This window comes from Monopterus albus, unplaced genomic scaffold, assembly GCF_001952655.1.
Source record: "Monopterus albus unplaced genomic scaffold, M_albus_1.0 scaffold126.1, whole genome shotgun sequence".
NCBI classification, from domain to species: Eukaryota; Metazoa; Chordata; class Actinopteri; order Synbranchiformes; family Synbranchidae; genus Monopterus; species Monopterus albus.
Window position 1 is genome coordinate 2,849,736 of NW_018128006.1, and position 16,726 is coordinate 2,866,461.

The 16,726-nt window shown below is 40.5% G+C and overlaps 1 protein-coding gene across 2 annotated transcripts in view; it reads right to left on the reverse strand.

The window, feature by feature from the left end:
* nadka (NAD kinase a) overlaps nucleotides 1-15,432 on the reverse strand; it is a 17,174-nt gene extending 1,742 nt beyond the window's left edge. Inside the window, exons 1-11 of one of the 2 annotated variants that reach the window (XM_020612501.1) lie at nucleotides 15,207-15,432; nucleotides 14,177-14,342; nucleotides 11,184-11,267; nucleotides 4,305-4,434; nucleotides 3,999-4,107; nucleotides 3,395-3,480; nucleotides 3,150-3,252; nucleotides 2,893-3,035; nucleotides 2,430-2,529; nucleotides 1,253-1,410; nucleotides 915-997 (exon numbers count right to left, since the gene is read on the reverse strand). In XM_020612501.1, the coding sequence (XP_020468157.1) occupies nucleotides 915-997; nucleotides 1,253-1,410; nucleotides 2,430-2,529; nucleotides 2,893-3,035; nucleotides 3,150-3,252; nucleotides 3,395-3,480; nucleotides 3,999-4,107; nucleotides 4,305-4,434; nucleotides 11,184-11,267; nucleotides 14,177-14,328 (1,148 nt within the window). In that variant the 5' untranslated portion in view covers nucleotides 14,329-14,342; nucleotides 15,207-15,432. Of the gene's footprint in view, nucleotides 1-914; nucleotides 998-1,252; nucleotides 1,411-2,429; nucleotides 2,530-2,892; nucleotides 3,036-3,149; nucleotides 3,253-3,394; nucleotides 3,481-3,998; nucleotides 4,108-4,304; nucleotides 4,435-11,183; nucleotides 11,268-12,259; nucleotides 12,401-14,176; nucleotides 14,343-15,206 lie in introns of those variants that run through there. The other variant, XM_020612502.1, reaches the window with a different exon arrangement.
* Nucleotides 15,433-16,726: the final 1,294 nt, after the last annotated feature.

Sequence of the window (16,726 nt, forward strand, 5' to 3'; positions counted from 1 at the left end):
TTTTGCACGCCCAATTTTTCAGTTTTTTATTTGTTAAAAAAGTTTGACATATCCAATAAATTTCGTTCCACTTCATGATTGTGTCCCACTTGTTGTTGATTCTTCACAAAAAATTACAGTTTTATATCTTTATGTTTGAAGCCTGAAATGTGGCAAAAGGTCGCAAAGTTCAAGGGGGCCGAATACTTTCGCAAGGCACTGTAGTGGCGCAAGTGGTGTTTGGGTGTGTCTATGTTCATTTCAGTAATTTGACTACAAAGGAAAACGGTTCACGCGCCTGTGCAAATAGCAAAAGGGCTATACTTGATCTACTTATTAAAACAGGGGTGTGTTTTGGGCATAACATTCAATTATCCAAACTGTGTGTAACATCACATCCCCTTTAAGAGACGCGTGAGTTTGAATGTTTGGCGGAGTTGCCAGGTCAGGTATCAGTAAGATTTTCCACTGAGGAAATGGATCTGCTCGTGCGCGAGGTGAAGGTGAACGATCATTAATCAAAATGGTATTTAATATAAATACATATATATTGATGTGCACTCAATGAACACAGTGTCATCTTTTTAAGTTTTGCATGCCCTGTGCAGCGCATCCCAGGGTATAACAAGCGAGCATGAGCACTGTGCACGCACCTAGACAGCTGCGTATCATCACAACATGGTCAGCGCCCATTAACTAGCACTGAGGATTTGACTGTTGACCACAGACCTGGTTTTTGCCAGTCAGTGGCACAGTCACTTTGTGTGCCCTCATATTACTAACGCACCCAACATTTACCTGTACACACCGCGTTACATAAAGCCTGAAAGGGTTGAGGCAGCTGTATTCATTACTATGTCCTCTGCCTCTCCTCTAACCCTGGTCTTTTGTTAGTGTAGCTGAGGTGTGATGACCAGCTCAGTATGTGGACTAACCTGTCTCCATGGCAGATCTCTTGTCTCTTTCTTCCATCAAATGACACCCAGGCTGTGTTTCTGGCATCACGTGACAGCATTATCTAAACAATGACAAGCAAGAATGTGGAAATGTCACAAAAAGACCACGATTTTGTTTTTACAGCTGACAATGTTTTTTGCCCTCAGTGCACAATTCAGGATAATATTTGCACTCTTAAAACAGTTACTAAAGTTCAAAATATAGTCCACCTCAGACGAAATAATTAATACTTGTGTGTAGAATCTTCATCAAAATGCAGCTGTAAATGCTACGAAGTGTCACTTTCTTCAAAGACTCAAACAGCCAGTATAAATACCTTGAGCTCCACGCCGGCTGGCACCACAATGGGCCTGAAGGAGAGCGAGTGTGGGCAGATGGGGGTGATCATGATAGCTGGGACGTTGGGATGGATCATGGAAGCTCCTGCTGCCACTGCGTACGCTGTACTGCCTGTAGGTGTAGATACTATCAGACCTGAGGGGACACAGACAGCAAAGCCATTTACTTTCTCCTGCAGCCATTATAGGGGTTATTGCAAGCAATCCTTCACAATAAAAACACTCTCGCCACAAATGTCATAAAAAAACAGCACAATAAAATGCTAAAATTATACACTGCTCAAAAAAAATAAAGGGAACACAAAAATAAGACATTCAACTATGTTGTGTTCCCTTTATTTTTTTGAGCAGTGTATATATACACACACATACATACATACATATAAAATCCTACTTTATCCCCACGCTGTAGTGGCTTCAGAAAAACAGATGTACTCCCACTAGGCCAACAACTAAAGATGTTTTCATTAACAATTAATACTGTATCTTGATTATATTTGAGTGAAATATGTGTTTAGTCTATGAGATGCCAGAAAAAGTGAATGATACCTAAAGCCCAAGGTGACGCCTTCAAATGGCTTCTTTTGTCCAATTAACAGTCCCAAAGACATTCAATTTACAGTAACATGATTTAAACAATAAACCTAATGAATATCTGAGGTGTACTTTTGTTGTTTGAGTGCTAATTTAAACCTACAATTTCTACATAAAAATCCCAAGAGGACTGCACAACATTCTAGCACAAAACATCACTAATGTACAGTTTATGGCCGACTTTAAATTGTGTGTAGGGCTAAAGAATTAGAATTATTTTACTATAATATATAGTACATCTTTAACATGTTAATGAGAGCAGGACGACAGGGTATACAGGGCCATTAATATCTCTGTATACAGTTAACTTTACTTCCTAGGTGAAAACAACCTGCAGTTTCTCTGAGCTTGTCACATAAACTGGTGTAAATAACAGAATTTTTAAGTGTGTTATATTCAGATGTTTGACTATTAATGACTATTTTCATAGGTGGAAATCTACTGTATTCTCAATAATTTACTTAAACATCAAGCTGGAGTTTCACTAGAGATGTATTGTATCATGAATGCCCTCTCTATCACAACAGTAATGTCTAGAAACTTGTGAGCATGCCCACTTACCATCTCCCTGCACGGTTGTAATGAGGTGTCCATCCAGGAAGAGGTCGACATTAGAGAGATACGAGGAGGGTCCTCTGTCCACCACCACCTCGTTGAGCACCTGAGAAAGACACACACGCGCGCGTGCGTGTTAACTTCAGTGATTTCTTGGTTGCCATAAACTCCTGGGCCGACATCAGGTCACAGTCAGCCACAACTGAAAACATGGTGACTGTTTTTTGCTCATGTGGTTCTTGAACCACAGGTTGAAGCCTGTGGGCATTAGGGTAAAGACGGCAGTCATTATGGTGACATCACACCGCTAAGCTGTTTACAGGGCCTTTTGCCTGTTTTCTCTCTGTCAGTGTACTCACGGCAACTATTTGTATTTTTAGTGTAATTAATGACTTCCTACCCAAAAAGCCCAAATGTTGTTCTTGTTGCCATGAGATACTAATGTACTGGTCTGAGCTTCAAATACTACCTCATACTGCATGGCCTTGTGGCAACTTTCGAATTCCCCATTGGTCAGGATGATGGCCTTATCGTCCAGCCTGGCTTTCTTCTCCCAGTTCTCTTTAAGCACCTGGACTTTCAAGCGACTTCGCAGGACAATGGCAGCATTACCTACACACAGTACACATAAATGAAAACTGGAGCTTTGCTTTGCAAACACAACTGGACTGTTTACTCTGCAGAAAGAGTGAGGCTGACAATGACAGGTTAGATAACATTCAGTACCTTCAATTATCTGGGTGACCTGAGACTGGTATGTGTCAAATTTAAAAGGTGTCAGGAAACCCAAGGAGCCCAGGTGGAAGGCCATGACTGGAGGAACGCTCTCCTACAAATACGCAAAGGAAGGAGAATGCTCTTAAATCATATCAGTAAACATATAAATTGATGTTTTTAAAGTTTTTTCTTCTTTATTGAAACAAAGCAATACATTAACAAAACACGTTTTTAAAGTGACGAGCACTAGATACCTGGAAAAGTGAGGATGCATACAGCAGAGTTCCATCTCCACCGAGACATATAATGAAGTCGACACAATTGGAGATGTCATCAAGATCTGAGAAATATCAAGACAGTGAAGCTTTTAAACATCTTCAATAAATTCCACAATGATCTTTACCTCTGCCAAGGAGGTTATGGTTTTGGTTCCATGTGTCTGTTAAAGGGCTGGATGGATCATCAGTATACATGGGACAGACATTGGTGGGGATAAGGCAATGTCTCTCACCAAACCAAATTTCATTCAGATCTGAAGGCCATTTAAATTTAACATTGAAAACCCCTTTTAAACAATATTTTCTATCATAACTCGGCCTGTAATGAAGACAGAACCGAGAAATGTTCAGGTAAGATTCACAGTGCGACTGCCTATCATACCCTAAAAGATGATCTGGATCTAAACCCAATCAAGGATTTCAAGACACATTTTGTGTTATTCTGGATATCATTTTTCAAAAGGGACCCATTTGTGTGAGTGAATGTTGTGCCTTGGCAGTGGTACATGCACTCTCTGAATGCTGTTGTTAATATAGTGTCCACACATTGACGACAAAGGTGACTGGCCAGTTTTCATACCTTCTGTGAAAGTACAGAATTTCTTAGTAATGGCCCCAAAGTTTTCATCTCCTGAAATAGCTGGGTCCTCCAGAACTTTCTTTTCCACGTAAACTATCATGTTTTTCACCTACAACAACACAAAGACAAGATGAGTGATAGGCATGGGGGGAAAAAAGTGTTCAAGAGATGCGGTCACTTGAAAACAAAGTGTGGCATGATTACATTACTAGGCTGATCCCTCCTCAGTTTTCCACTGATAAACACCCGCATTCATTGTTCAAGGCCGCCCGATCCCAGTGTGTGTTGGTAAATGTGTGGCCATACCTCGGTGAGGAATATGCAGAGCTCTTTGAAAGGCTGAAGCAGACTGGCATCTCGGATCTTCTTAATGACAAGGACACTTTTGGGCGGCTTGTTCCAAGTTAGTCTCTGGCTGGCGGGGTCCTGAATGTGCCTGAACACACAAAAAACAACCTTCACCTGAGGGCGAAACAGACTTGACAGTCCCTTGTCAAGGACAAAAATGCAGGAGTGATGCTTTGACAGAAAAGAGGGCAAAAGGATCTCTAAAAGTCAGATCCTAAAACCAACATTGTGGGTGTGGTGTACACTTTGTAATAATTTTTTAGTATATTACTTGTGTGGTGTAGAAGATAATTATGTAAGAATGTAATTATGGTGAAATGTTGACACTGTTATTTTTTAGTATATTACTTGTGTGGTGTAGAAGAGAATTATCTTTGTAGAGATACTGCTTGCAAACCAATGATGGTAAGATGATGTCATGGGGTAGGACTGGATAAGTCTGACTTCTTCCTACTCCATTCAAGCATGTACTAGGTATAAGCAAATTGGTATTGGATTATGTGTAAAATTATGTGTGTTGATATATCAACTGTCTCTACATGCTTTAAAGAATAAATCAAACAGTACTGTGGTGTTTTTTTAACAACACCCAAGTCTGGTGAGTTTGTTACAACTCCTTAGTTACTGATTGTACAACAGTCTTATAAAAGTATTGATTTCTGTGATATTACAACATTCAAGCAGTTGTTAGATATTAGTAATTATTAGACATTAATGTGTTGAATCTTGTGTTAGTAATGCAATTTAGTAAGATTCAAAGTCTGCTCTAGTCTGCTGTTTCAAGGTTAGAGACAGAGTGTTGATTCTGAAATGTGAGCTACAGTTACCATGACACCAATTGTTTTCTTGTATTAAATTTTGTGTTAGCATATTATGTCTGAATGAATGTCTTAGCTAAGCACCACGTGACAACACACACACACACACATTGAAATTCCTCATTCTGTTATGACCAGCTGCTCCAAGCCTGTGGAGGGTTAGTCTGTGGACTGACTTCATCAGTGTAAGGGGTCAGCCAAAAAAAACTTATAAATGTATTAGGCTCTGGGTTTCAGGGGTCTTCTTTTTTTTTCCAGCAGCCTGCATAGGGATGCCTGGAAGGGGGAGCCACCTGGGTTGTGTTTTGTAATTTTGCTTGTGGTTTAAAATAAACCAGCACTAAAAAAGAAGAAAGACGGACTCCTTCGTTATTCAGATCTGTCCAATAAAAGAACACAGTCATTCACTAATAATACTGTACTGTAGTGTACTGCATTAGCACATTAAGAGGTAGAACTACTGCATTTGTGTCACACATGAATCGAACAGTGATGAAAACAAAGTCTAGATTTGAAGAAACAAGTTGTTATATTAAATTGACCTCACTAAAAGTAAGAAATCTAAAGAAGTGTTTTTCTTATATGGATATAAATGATGAATTTCCAAATACTGCGTTGACAGAGGCAACAATCCTGTAAAACCTCCCAATGTGCCACATGACACATCCCCCCCCACTACCAAATATCTAATGACCGCTCTCGTGATTTACATCTAAATGTAGGGTGTAAAAGCTGAGACAGCTGACAACTTTTAGAATGCATAAAATAAATGCAAAAGTAAACCACAGTTGGAGTCATTTAATGAATATGTAATCTATACCTGCAGGCAGGGTCGTGCTGACACAGGCCGTCCACATACCCAAACATTCTCAAACTAGATCTCAGCCGTCTTTCGCTGCTTTAAATAGCTCGTGAATTAGCATCAGTATCAGCCTGTGGTTCTGATGCTAATCACACCTTTCAAGCCTGGTTACTACCAGCTGTCTCAGAGAGAATGCGATGATTCCTAATTTGCATCTGTTCAAAGGAGCGAACAGCTTCACTCAGTTTCATTTTATGAGAAATCATAAATGAATAGTGTCAATTAATGTTGTTGTTGACGCCAGTTAATTTGTGTGAACAGTTCAAGCCCCCAGTGTTGGAAGGTATGGGAGCTACTGTATATTCAGTACATGCAGTTGTTGTTATGGAGCTGAAGTTGAAGGCGTTACACACAGCATGTAACAGCAGTTCATGTGAATGCATAAATTCACAGGTGGTTAACTGTGTGCTCTGGCAGCAGCTCTCAAATTTCCCCACTTGAAGCAGAACATGTCCTTCCCCTGACCCTGCTTGAAACATATATTATTATTATTGAAGAAATCTAGAACAAAGCTAGCAGTGCATGTTCTCTTTCACTTTAGTGCTGGTTGTCTTTGTACAAATAAATAAATTCTGGTTCAACTTTGCCCAAACTGCCAGAGGTTGTATTCAAAAACACATTTAGCTCTCCAGCGGTACTGAACCTGGAAGATGCAGCCACAGGACATAATCTGCAACAAGACTGTGCAGGCTTCCTCCCCACCTGAGGACCTTGTTAGGAGATGTTACTACATCCTCTGAAATCAGCTGCTGGATGGTATAAAAACTGCAAACTCCCTGTGCTACTGAAACACACAAACTAAAGCCTTAAAATTGCCACATGATTTACCAGCAATAATCACTTCTGTCAGACTGCACTGAACAGTATGTAAAGGTAACTGTGGCATCGAACCTTTAAAAAATGTAGCACAGTCAGAGGCAAAGACCCAGATATAGTAAAACATTCCCTACATTAAGTGAACCTGTTTGACCTAAACATAGGCGAGTACAAACAGAACACCCAGACGGGGCAGGCTGTGCTTCAAACACAAATACAGGACACAAAGAAATACTTTATTAGCATTTGAAGCACCAGCAAGCTGGGATCTATTCATGGACATGTCCTCCGCTGACCACCTCAAAGCATCCACACCCTGGCCTTCTGCTTCCATTCCAACAATCCCGAGCTGTTCAAACCACAAGGCCACGCTGTTACAACGCACAGGCAGTCTGTGATAAAACACAAACACTGGCCACATCTAAGGTGTTGCAACTAGCCATACATATGGTCCCGCTAAACCCTGATAACGTCAGCCCTCGAGATCAATGCAGCCCTGCACAGTGAAGATGGTCAGGTCTTAGTTAAGTCTGCTCATTTCTCAAAAATAAAAAATCTTAAAAGGCAAAAACAAAAACAAAACACTACTCCAGTGCGCCGCCCACCAATTAACATTTCACCTATCAAGCATGTTTGGTCTGTTGAAAGAGGAACCCCTCTCACCATTTCCACACTTTATTTTTGTCACGGTTCCCAGGTGAGTCCTGCACTGTGTTGAACTTCATGGCTGTACACGTAACAAGGATGCTGCTTCAGGTTGACTCAGCTGAAGAACAAGGCTCTGTCCAGGTTGCTGACCAAAGAACTCATTCTGCTTTTAACAGCTTCCTCAAATGCTACACACTGTTGAGCATCTGGAGCATCCGAGTCCATTCACTTCTTGAGGTTGAGCTGCGAGTTGGCCACCAGATGTGCGAGAGGCTGAGAGTCTCTCTGTGCGCTGGGCTCGGGATCGGCTTAACAACTCCTTGAGCTGGATTCACTGGGGCTATATTTGTCCCATTGAGGACTTAACGCTAAACCTTCCCGGTGGATTCTGCTGCTGAGTTAAAGCTCTCACTCATCTTAAAGGCTGACTTCATCTCAGCACCCGCCCCTCAGCTGGGCTGCACCCAACCATTTCAGGGAATCGCTTTCCTTATTGGACAGGTGTGATTCAGGGAAACAACAATGTCACTGCTGTTCCTACAACTGGTATTTCAACAGTAATCACAGGTATTATAGTCCCATTGTACTACAATCAGTCTTCTGTTTAAGTTTGAATTCTTTCACTTGCACAACTATGTCAAACATCCCCTATTATTAAATGTGATCATGTATTTTCTGCCAAGTCACAACAATTATTTTATGTTTCATTTACAAGGAAGAAATTATTTGGCCTGCTGCACTGCCAGAGGGGAAGTCTAGGAGGAAATCAACAGGGCTATGTGGGTAAATGATGTAGTGGTGTTACAGGAAAAAGAGAATGTACTTGAGCTTCCTAGTGTCCCACTGCAATATCCACGAAGAATTAAACATACAGTACCTGGTTCTGTTAATATGAATATCTCTGAGAACAAACTTGCTTCCTTGGAACCTTCTTGCTGTGAGGCGACAGCAAGAAGGTTCCTTATCTTATACAGTATGTACAGCAGTAATACTGTATAAAAGGCATAAACAGTGTAGCACACACACTATAGTGAAATATGCCATATACAATGAATAGTGTGTAGTACTCAACCACCAATCAGATGTGTCCTAGAAAAGGAACCTGCATTTATCTTGTGGCGTCAGCGAGTGTTTGGACCCGATCACGATTTGCACCATTAATGTGGCAGAATGAATTTTAAATGGATAAAACTGCAATTTTTATCCATCAGTCTACACTCAATACTTCATAATGACAAAGCCTGAGTACTTTCTGAATCTACTGTAACTCATGTGAATGAACGTGGAAACCATGATAGAGAATTTCTTATGAATTAAACGCATAGGTCGTTCGATATTTCCAGAATGAATAAAAGGCCACTGTGTGATTGGCTTAAAGGTCTTTCAAGAGAAGCCTCTTTATTTTTAATTGTCAAAATGTTCTAGTGACTGACTAAGAACTTCATCGACTGAACAGACAACACTCAGTAAGCTGACTGATTCACTTTATGACAGCTGAGCTGTGTATAAGTCATGTTCTGTGGTATTTCACAAACACACTGCTACAGTTGGTATCTGTGTAGAGTCTGATACCTCTTAACTTAACAATGGGACGTTTGTTTATAAGGAAGGCCACATAAAATAAAAGACCAAACACACTAACAGTGGCTGGTTCTAAAGCGACTCCTTGCTGCGTTTCATTTCAGGGTGTGTTAAGGGCCTCGGGGGTCAATATAGTACCTTGAGCATTAAAACACCCTTTCATGAGAATTAACAAAATGGTGAGTTTCAGGTTTGGAAGGTCTGTGATGATAAATATCCTCCTTCCATTGTTACATTCACGGAAGCACAACGCCTGTGGCCAGCAGTCACACAACAACAGAACATTTGCATAGTGTCTCTTTTCCTCCTTCTGAGTACGACAGCCTAGCTTTTATTTTGGAATATAAAAAAAAGAAAGCCCTGTTTGGCTACTATCCAGAGTCTTTCAAATCTGTTTACTGATTCACTACAGTTTCAGCAGGTGGACACCTTACACCAATATGAGCTCATTTTATCGACAATGCAATTGCTCTTAAACAAACATCTTTGTGCCTTTGTGAAATGTGCACCTTCTGCTAATAATGTGTCAGAATGGTACTGATAACATTGTACAGTAATCTGTTGGAACACTGCACGGCATTGATTACAGTGTGTGGCACCGCATCTACAGGCTTACACATGCACACCTCTTGTACATAGTCTCAGCAGGAGCTTAGGTGAATGTTAGGGTCTATGTTCTATAAGCTCCGCTCCCCCTACACCTGCCAGTATACCTCTACCAATACTTAGGCCTAGTAGAAATACTACCAGGTCTTATGCCTTATATGGTGGCAGCCTGGCTGGGATTTTCACCTGTAAACCTTTATCCACTGGCTAATAATACAGTTTTGAACAGTCAGTTCCAGAACTCAAGGTTTTTACTGATTAATTCTGATGTTTTGTCTTTTGCAGCTACTGAATCTGAATTTTTTTTTTAACATCTTGACTGACTCTCAATCTGCACAAGTTTGTGGGAATATTCTGGGCCTTTTTTTTAACTCTTGATATTGAAGTTCCCAATTTTCAGGTGATCAATATCAATTTCATCTGTTCTCATTAAAGCTCCCCCTGCTGGCCATGACACAGAAGAGCTGGTTACAACATTCACAATATTCCTGACTCTATTCTTTGCCCCTTGTAAAGCTAGAAAACCTGAAATTACAGTTCAGCCTTGGTTTAACGTCACAGCTCATGCTGAGCAGGAGTGTAAATGGAACAAAGACACTCCCAGTGTCCTGCCATCATCTGAGGCGCTGTGTGACAAACAGCGATTTCTGTTGTTGATTAGAATTTGAAACTTTCTGGAAACATGTTTTCACTTTGTCGTTATGGGTTATTGAGTATAGACTGAGAAAAATGGCAATTTTGCCCTTTTAAAATTACATCTACAACACAGTAAACTTTGCAAAAAGTGAAGGGGTCTAATTATTTAACAAAGACACTGTAGGTGTTAAGTTTTCTGCTCTAAATGAATTATTTATTAGTGAGTATTAAACTGCAGGTAAAGACAGTGACAGTTGAGCCTCAGCTAAAAACACTGGAGTTAATGTTATTTGTGTAACCACAACAAACAACTGAAAAAGAAAGAAAGGCGGAGAAGCTTCACATTGTCCTGTTGTTATGCCCATGTACACACACCAAACATTTTCCACTGCTCCACCACAGCCTTTTGACTTTCAGCTGGGAGAAATCTAGTAAAATCTGCATGAAAAGATGCTCTGTTGCCAGTCTGTTGTACTGGGTACAACCCTTTGTGAGTTTAACAAGATGTATTTTATGTCCTTCCCTTTTATGTAGAATGAGGAAAGCGGTGTTAACCGTAGGCTTCAACTTGCCAAATAAGTAAGCACCATATGACAGCTGACTGTGTTAGAGTTTACAAAGTAACAACCAATTCCATGTATGTCCAAAGAAAGGTTCAATATTTGCAGTGTTACAACTAAATCCATGGCTTAAAAACATGTGAAGCAGTAATGTTTGATGAGCTCTGACTTTATTAGACAAATACGAGATCCAGCATCCTCTTTAATACTCAGACGCCAAAGACCTGGTGTTAACTAATGACCAATTAGAAACACATACACCAGGTCATGAGCCTAATTTAAAAACAAAGCAATGACACAAATGACTTACATGACTGCCTGTGGATTCTGAAGCATGCATGCCTTTGGGCCAAAGGTGGTCACAGGGCTTGGTCCATGAAGTGACTGAGTCCTCCTGAAAGAGAGGATGACAAAGACAAACATTCAGGTTTAAAGTTACTGAAGCTGCCAGGCAAGTACGCAAATGCACACACCTCTACAACTTACTGTTACATTTCCATCATTCACAGGACACTGGAGGTCGACTTACTTGTGGAAATGTCTAAAATTCCTACCTTACAAAATGCATCTTTGTGTAAAATCCTGCATCAAATCAATTTCATTTTCATTTCTCTGTTGTTAAAAAAAAACAAAAGAGAAGTGAAGCCAATGTGAATGAGACATCCAGAGTCTGAGCCTAGGCATTTCCAGTGTAACATCAGCTGATACCAGACTAACTCGCACGCTGTGGGACGTTTTTGTGATCACCCAGCTATGACCAGTCTATCAAATGCATTATTAATACTAAACATTGGCAGCACTGGACATTTCAGTGAGTCTTGTATCACAGACTTTACTGAAGTTTATCAAGACCTTTGACAGTTGTTAATAAATGGTAATAATGCATTGTGAAACATCTGAAGAACAAACTCATCTATCAGTCCTGCATGCAGTACAAATACTGTATCAGTAAATGATGAAATAGGTTCAGATGGTTTTAAAATCCATTAACATGAACACATCATTGTCTCAGTCTTCTCTGGAACTCATGACCAGATTAAGCTGCTTTCTGAAGAGTGGAGAAGTGTTAGCACAACCTGTCTGTACTAGACTTGGTTAAAACAAAGCAAATGCATTTAGTCAAAGGTCAGTGACATTGAGCTCTAGAACTTTATAAAATAAACAAATAAATAAATAAATAAAAAGAGTGCTGCCTCTATATAACTTTTGTGCTGAAGCATGTCACTAAAATCAAATCCTCCTACTAGTCTGTCTGCTGTCTGTCACTGCAGCTCCTGCATTAAGCAATATTTTCACATTAACACTGAACAAAAAGAAAACATTTAATGTGAAAAGTGATGCTCATACTGACAAAGCAACAGAGATGAGAGGCAAGTGTCACTTTACCATTGCTTTTCAGTTCAAAATGAAAGATAGGTCAGTGCTGCGTCTGTCTGCTTGTTTTGATGTTCTTCTTCATTCTAGACAGCAACACTTTTAATGCAGATTTATGCATTCAAAGGCACGAAACAAGACAAGAGAAACAGGCCGGGAACTCCAACACTGCAACACACGAAAGACATATTTTCAGCAAACAACGAAAGTGATGTCCCTGGGACAGGTTAGACAGACCTGAAAATACAGGCTGTAATGGGCACCGTCAGATTCCAGATTACCAATTTGTTGAAGTTATGTATGTCTTTTTTTATTTATTTAATTTTATTTTTGGCCTGGGTTGTGTCTAATGCAAAATGGCTCCACATGGTGAGTATTTGCTTAAACAGATAATAAACCAGACTGTAAGACTTCATAAAGTTTGGAGAGGATGCACTCTCATCAGTCACCTACTAATCAGAAGCCAAAAGACAGCTACAGTCCTCAGTCCGCAGGTGCAGCAGCAGTCCTCAAAATATGACACCATGCATGTTTCTGTACTTAACGTGACCTTGCACTGATAAACAGACGGTATGTGCTTCTAGCTTGGCACGAGGATTATCTGTGAAAACTGGTGCTGCAGTGGCTGATCAGACATTTCAAAGAACAGTGCATATATAGACTGTGTCCAAAAAGAAAATCAATGCTCCCAAACCGGGGCTAAACTGCAAGATTAAATTCTGCCAAAGGACATCAGACAAAGCCTGGTGAGTACTGGCAGCATGTTATTTGGTCAGATGAAACCAAAATAAATTAATATGGGTCAGATGGGGTCCAGCATCTTTGGCGTGGATTCAGCCAAGACTGCACACAGTGCCATCTGTGAAATGCAGTGGTGGAAGTGGAAAGTGGCAGGAAATTTCCCAAACACACAGCGAAAATCACAAGGGTTTTAAAGAAGAAGAAAGTGAAAACTATGACCTGGCAAAGTCACGTCGTCGTCAACTTGAATCTAACAGATCTCATTTGGCGTGTTTAAAAGTCGAATGTGTTGCGAAAAAAGACCCTCTAGCAAAGAGCAGCTGAAAACCATCATCTGTGAAGAATGGCAGAGCATAATCAGCACGCAGACTGTTTAACCATGTTAACTCCAAATGTTAGAAGTATAACCAGCTTGTCTTTAACTCTGAGCCTATTTCAGAACGTTAACCAAATTCACACTCAGATCCTAAGCACCTTTCAGCCAGGAGAACCCTGGCCCATCATGTTTGGCTGATATGAATTTCTGCCCTCTAATCACAAAGTAACTCTAGCCAATTCATCATCTTCCTATTTCAGTCATTTGTTTACCTAAATTCAACCCAGTGCTTTTCTGTCAAATACCATAAAGAGAAGTTCACTGAAAAAATAATAAAAAGTCAATAATAGTGTAATTGTGGGTGTAACCTTTGAGTGACAGTTCATGTCCTCATCAATAATGGGACAGTCCAGATTGGTGCTTTAAGGAAGTGTCAACACAGGCCCACGCTGTTTCACTTCTCCTTAAAAACCCCACAGCTGTTGCTAAAACATTTGCAATTATCTACAGTGAACAAACATTTCAGGCTTCAAACAGTTTCCTTTAGGCTGTTTCTGTGCTGGCTTGTGGCGCTGTGCATTTCACAAATGTCTGAAGTGATGCAACATCGATCATGTCACAATGCTGTTTCAAAAACAATTCCCGAGAAGCCTAGAGCAACAACAGGTGTCCTTAAACACCATACAGCAGTAACTCAGGTGAATGTGTCGTGGCAATGTGCTGAGTGAATATCTGACAACAGTCCAGGCTAAAGGCTTACTCCATGGATAGAAGTAGCAACATGAAGTTATTTAGTAATAGTTTTGCTGATATTTAACTGCAAACATAATAACAGGTGTGTCAGCAACTTATTATCCATCTTCCACACCTACCTGTACTCAAAAGAGCTGCCGGCTGAGGAGGTGCTCAGGCTGCGGATCTTCCTGTTGTGTCGAGACAGGCTGCGGCCCGTGACCTCCCCTCCATCACAGGTGGAGCAGCAGTATGGGGCTGCTTCCACTCGCATCTCCTCTCCACCGTCCATCTCACACAGTGAAGCTGCAGGTAAACGAATAGGGCACACTCACTCATGAAGCTCAAGTCAAAATTGAACAGAATAAAGTCAACTTAAACAGACAGCCTGAGCCAGGAGCTTGCATTGAGCAAACGCAGCTCCAGACTCCAACTGCAAAAATGGCAGTTTAATTGAAAACTGTGAACACCTAACAGAACATTATTTCACATTGTCAAGAGTCTACAACAAATTACAGAAATACAATCATGTCAGTTGCTGTACAACCATGAGGACCCAGCTATCAGAGATGGCTGCCATTACAAGCCAGCTGGGCCAGTGACTGCTTAACCTGAGCAAATACAAGGCAGATACTGTGTCAAGCCACATATCTGCTCTTTGCTTGGGTAAGGACAGGGTTCAGCGATGCTGTGTGTTAAGGGTACCTTAGGTCTGGAAAATGGTGTTGCTTATTGTGGGGCTCTGAAGGCTTATGACAGCATGACCTGACAAAGTCTTCATGAGTTTGAAAGAATGTCTGAGAAACTCTAAAGTTACGCTTAAGTGCAAAGCAGCACATTGTCGGTATGATTTTACTGTTGGCTAACCACCTGATAAATAACTAAAGCTAGCGGCAGCCTACCTACATAACGTTACAGTTTAATAAGTTAATTATGTTACGGCTAAGTGAGGCTAACAGCCTTATTGATATGTAAGATAGCAATCTTGGTACAATGATCACGTTCTCAAAAGTCTTTTTATTCACAAACGTTAGTTACAACAAGACCTCCGCCGTCTATTAAGCAGACTGATCTAGGTGGTAGAATTAGTGAGACAACAGCGTTAAGCTAGTTAGCAAGCTAAGCTAGTAGTTAATCACAAAGCGTAATATTATCCATTTCCAACAATACCTTTTACCCGCGCCGTTACAGGGAACAACACGAATCTGGAGCACAGTAAATTGCCGTGAGATCAGAGGACAGCCATTAATTCATTCGATAATAACGTTGCACCATTTTACTTTACAAAAGTCGTCAGCTTGTCACGTCCAAACGCCAAGCGACCAATCAAGCTCTATACACGCAGACGTCACGTTGGACGAGTTCAATGCCCACACCAAAGTGTTGGGAAAAGTTTCTTTCTAAGGCAAACGACAAAACAGGTCCAAAAATATATATATTCAACTATATCTGATAGAGTCTTGTTTGATTTGTAATTAAATTTACGTATTTTTCCATTTTACTCATATAATAATAATAATAAGAAGAAGAAGACGAAGTAGAAGAAGACGACTACAACGAAGAAGACGAAGAAGAATGTATCACCCTGAGTGTGTCTTACATATTGTCAATACAGTTTTAAGAAAAAAGTCAACACATAGCTACAACTTTAAGACAAAAACAATGTAATCACTGTTATAATGAAGACATTACATTTTATAGGCGTACACTGAACTTGTCGAGCAATTTATTTAGTCATAATCATTCAGCTGCTGTATGAATTACAGCAGTTGTGTTTACAGCGGTTTTTGTTTTTCGGATAATATGCTATGTAATGAATCTTGTGTTGTCATCTTAATGCAGCTTATGTTGTTTTTTCCTGTCTTGACTAGACAGGAGACCTTTGCCATCAGTGCTCAACCTGTAAACCAGTGTGTGATAGCGCCACTGTCTGGTTTATTTGTCCAATATGAATCTATCCTTCCATCGCTTTGAATTTGAACTATCTTGTATTCATGGCACAGTGCAATAGTGGTTAGTGCTGTCGCCTCACAGCAAGAAGGTTCCAAGTTCGGAGTCTGTACGTTCTCCCTGTGCCTGTGTGGGTTTCTCTGGGTGCTCCGGCTTCCTCCCACAGTCCAAAGACATACAACTTGCGTGCGTGTGGTTGTCTATGTGCTAGCCCTGTGAGAGACTTTTGGCCTGTCCAGGGTGGACCCTGCCTCTCACCCATTGCCAGCTGGGATTGGCTCCAGGACCCCAGCGACCCTGTTCAGGAAAAAGTGGTATAGACGGACATTGCATTCATGAGTTAGAACTCAGTATATTTGTAAAGCAATACATTTATTACCTCTTGCTAATTATGCCAGGTGTGACCTTATGTGAAAGGTTATCCATAAACACCACTTGGCGCTCAACCACGGAGATGCAAGCTATCAGAGGACTACATGAATAAAAATATGTGCCAGATGAACATGGAACCTGTACTAGATTATTTACCTTTCTCAAACAATGTTGCCTATGAGCCATCCATTGGCAAACGCTTTAAACAAACATGTTTAATTAAAATTAGATCCCATTAAATTTGCCACACAAACAGAACAATTACTCTATGTGTAAAGACTGTACAGAGGAGCCAGGCTGATTCAACATTGGATAAGAAATTGTTTATTTGACTTAAACATAATTACAAGAAAACCCAACAGTTTGCA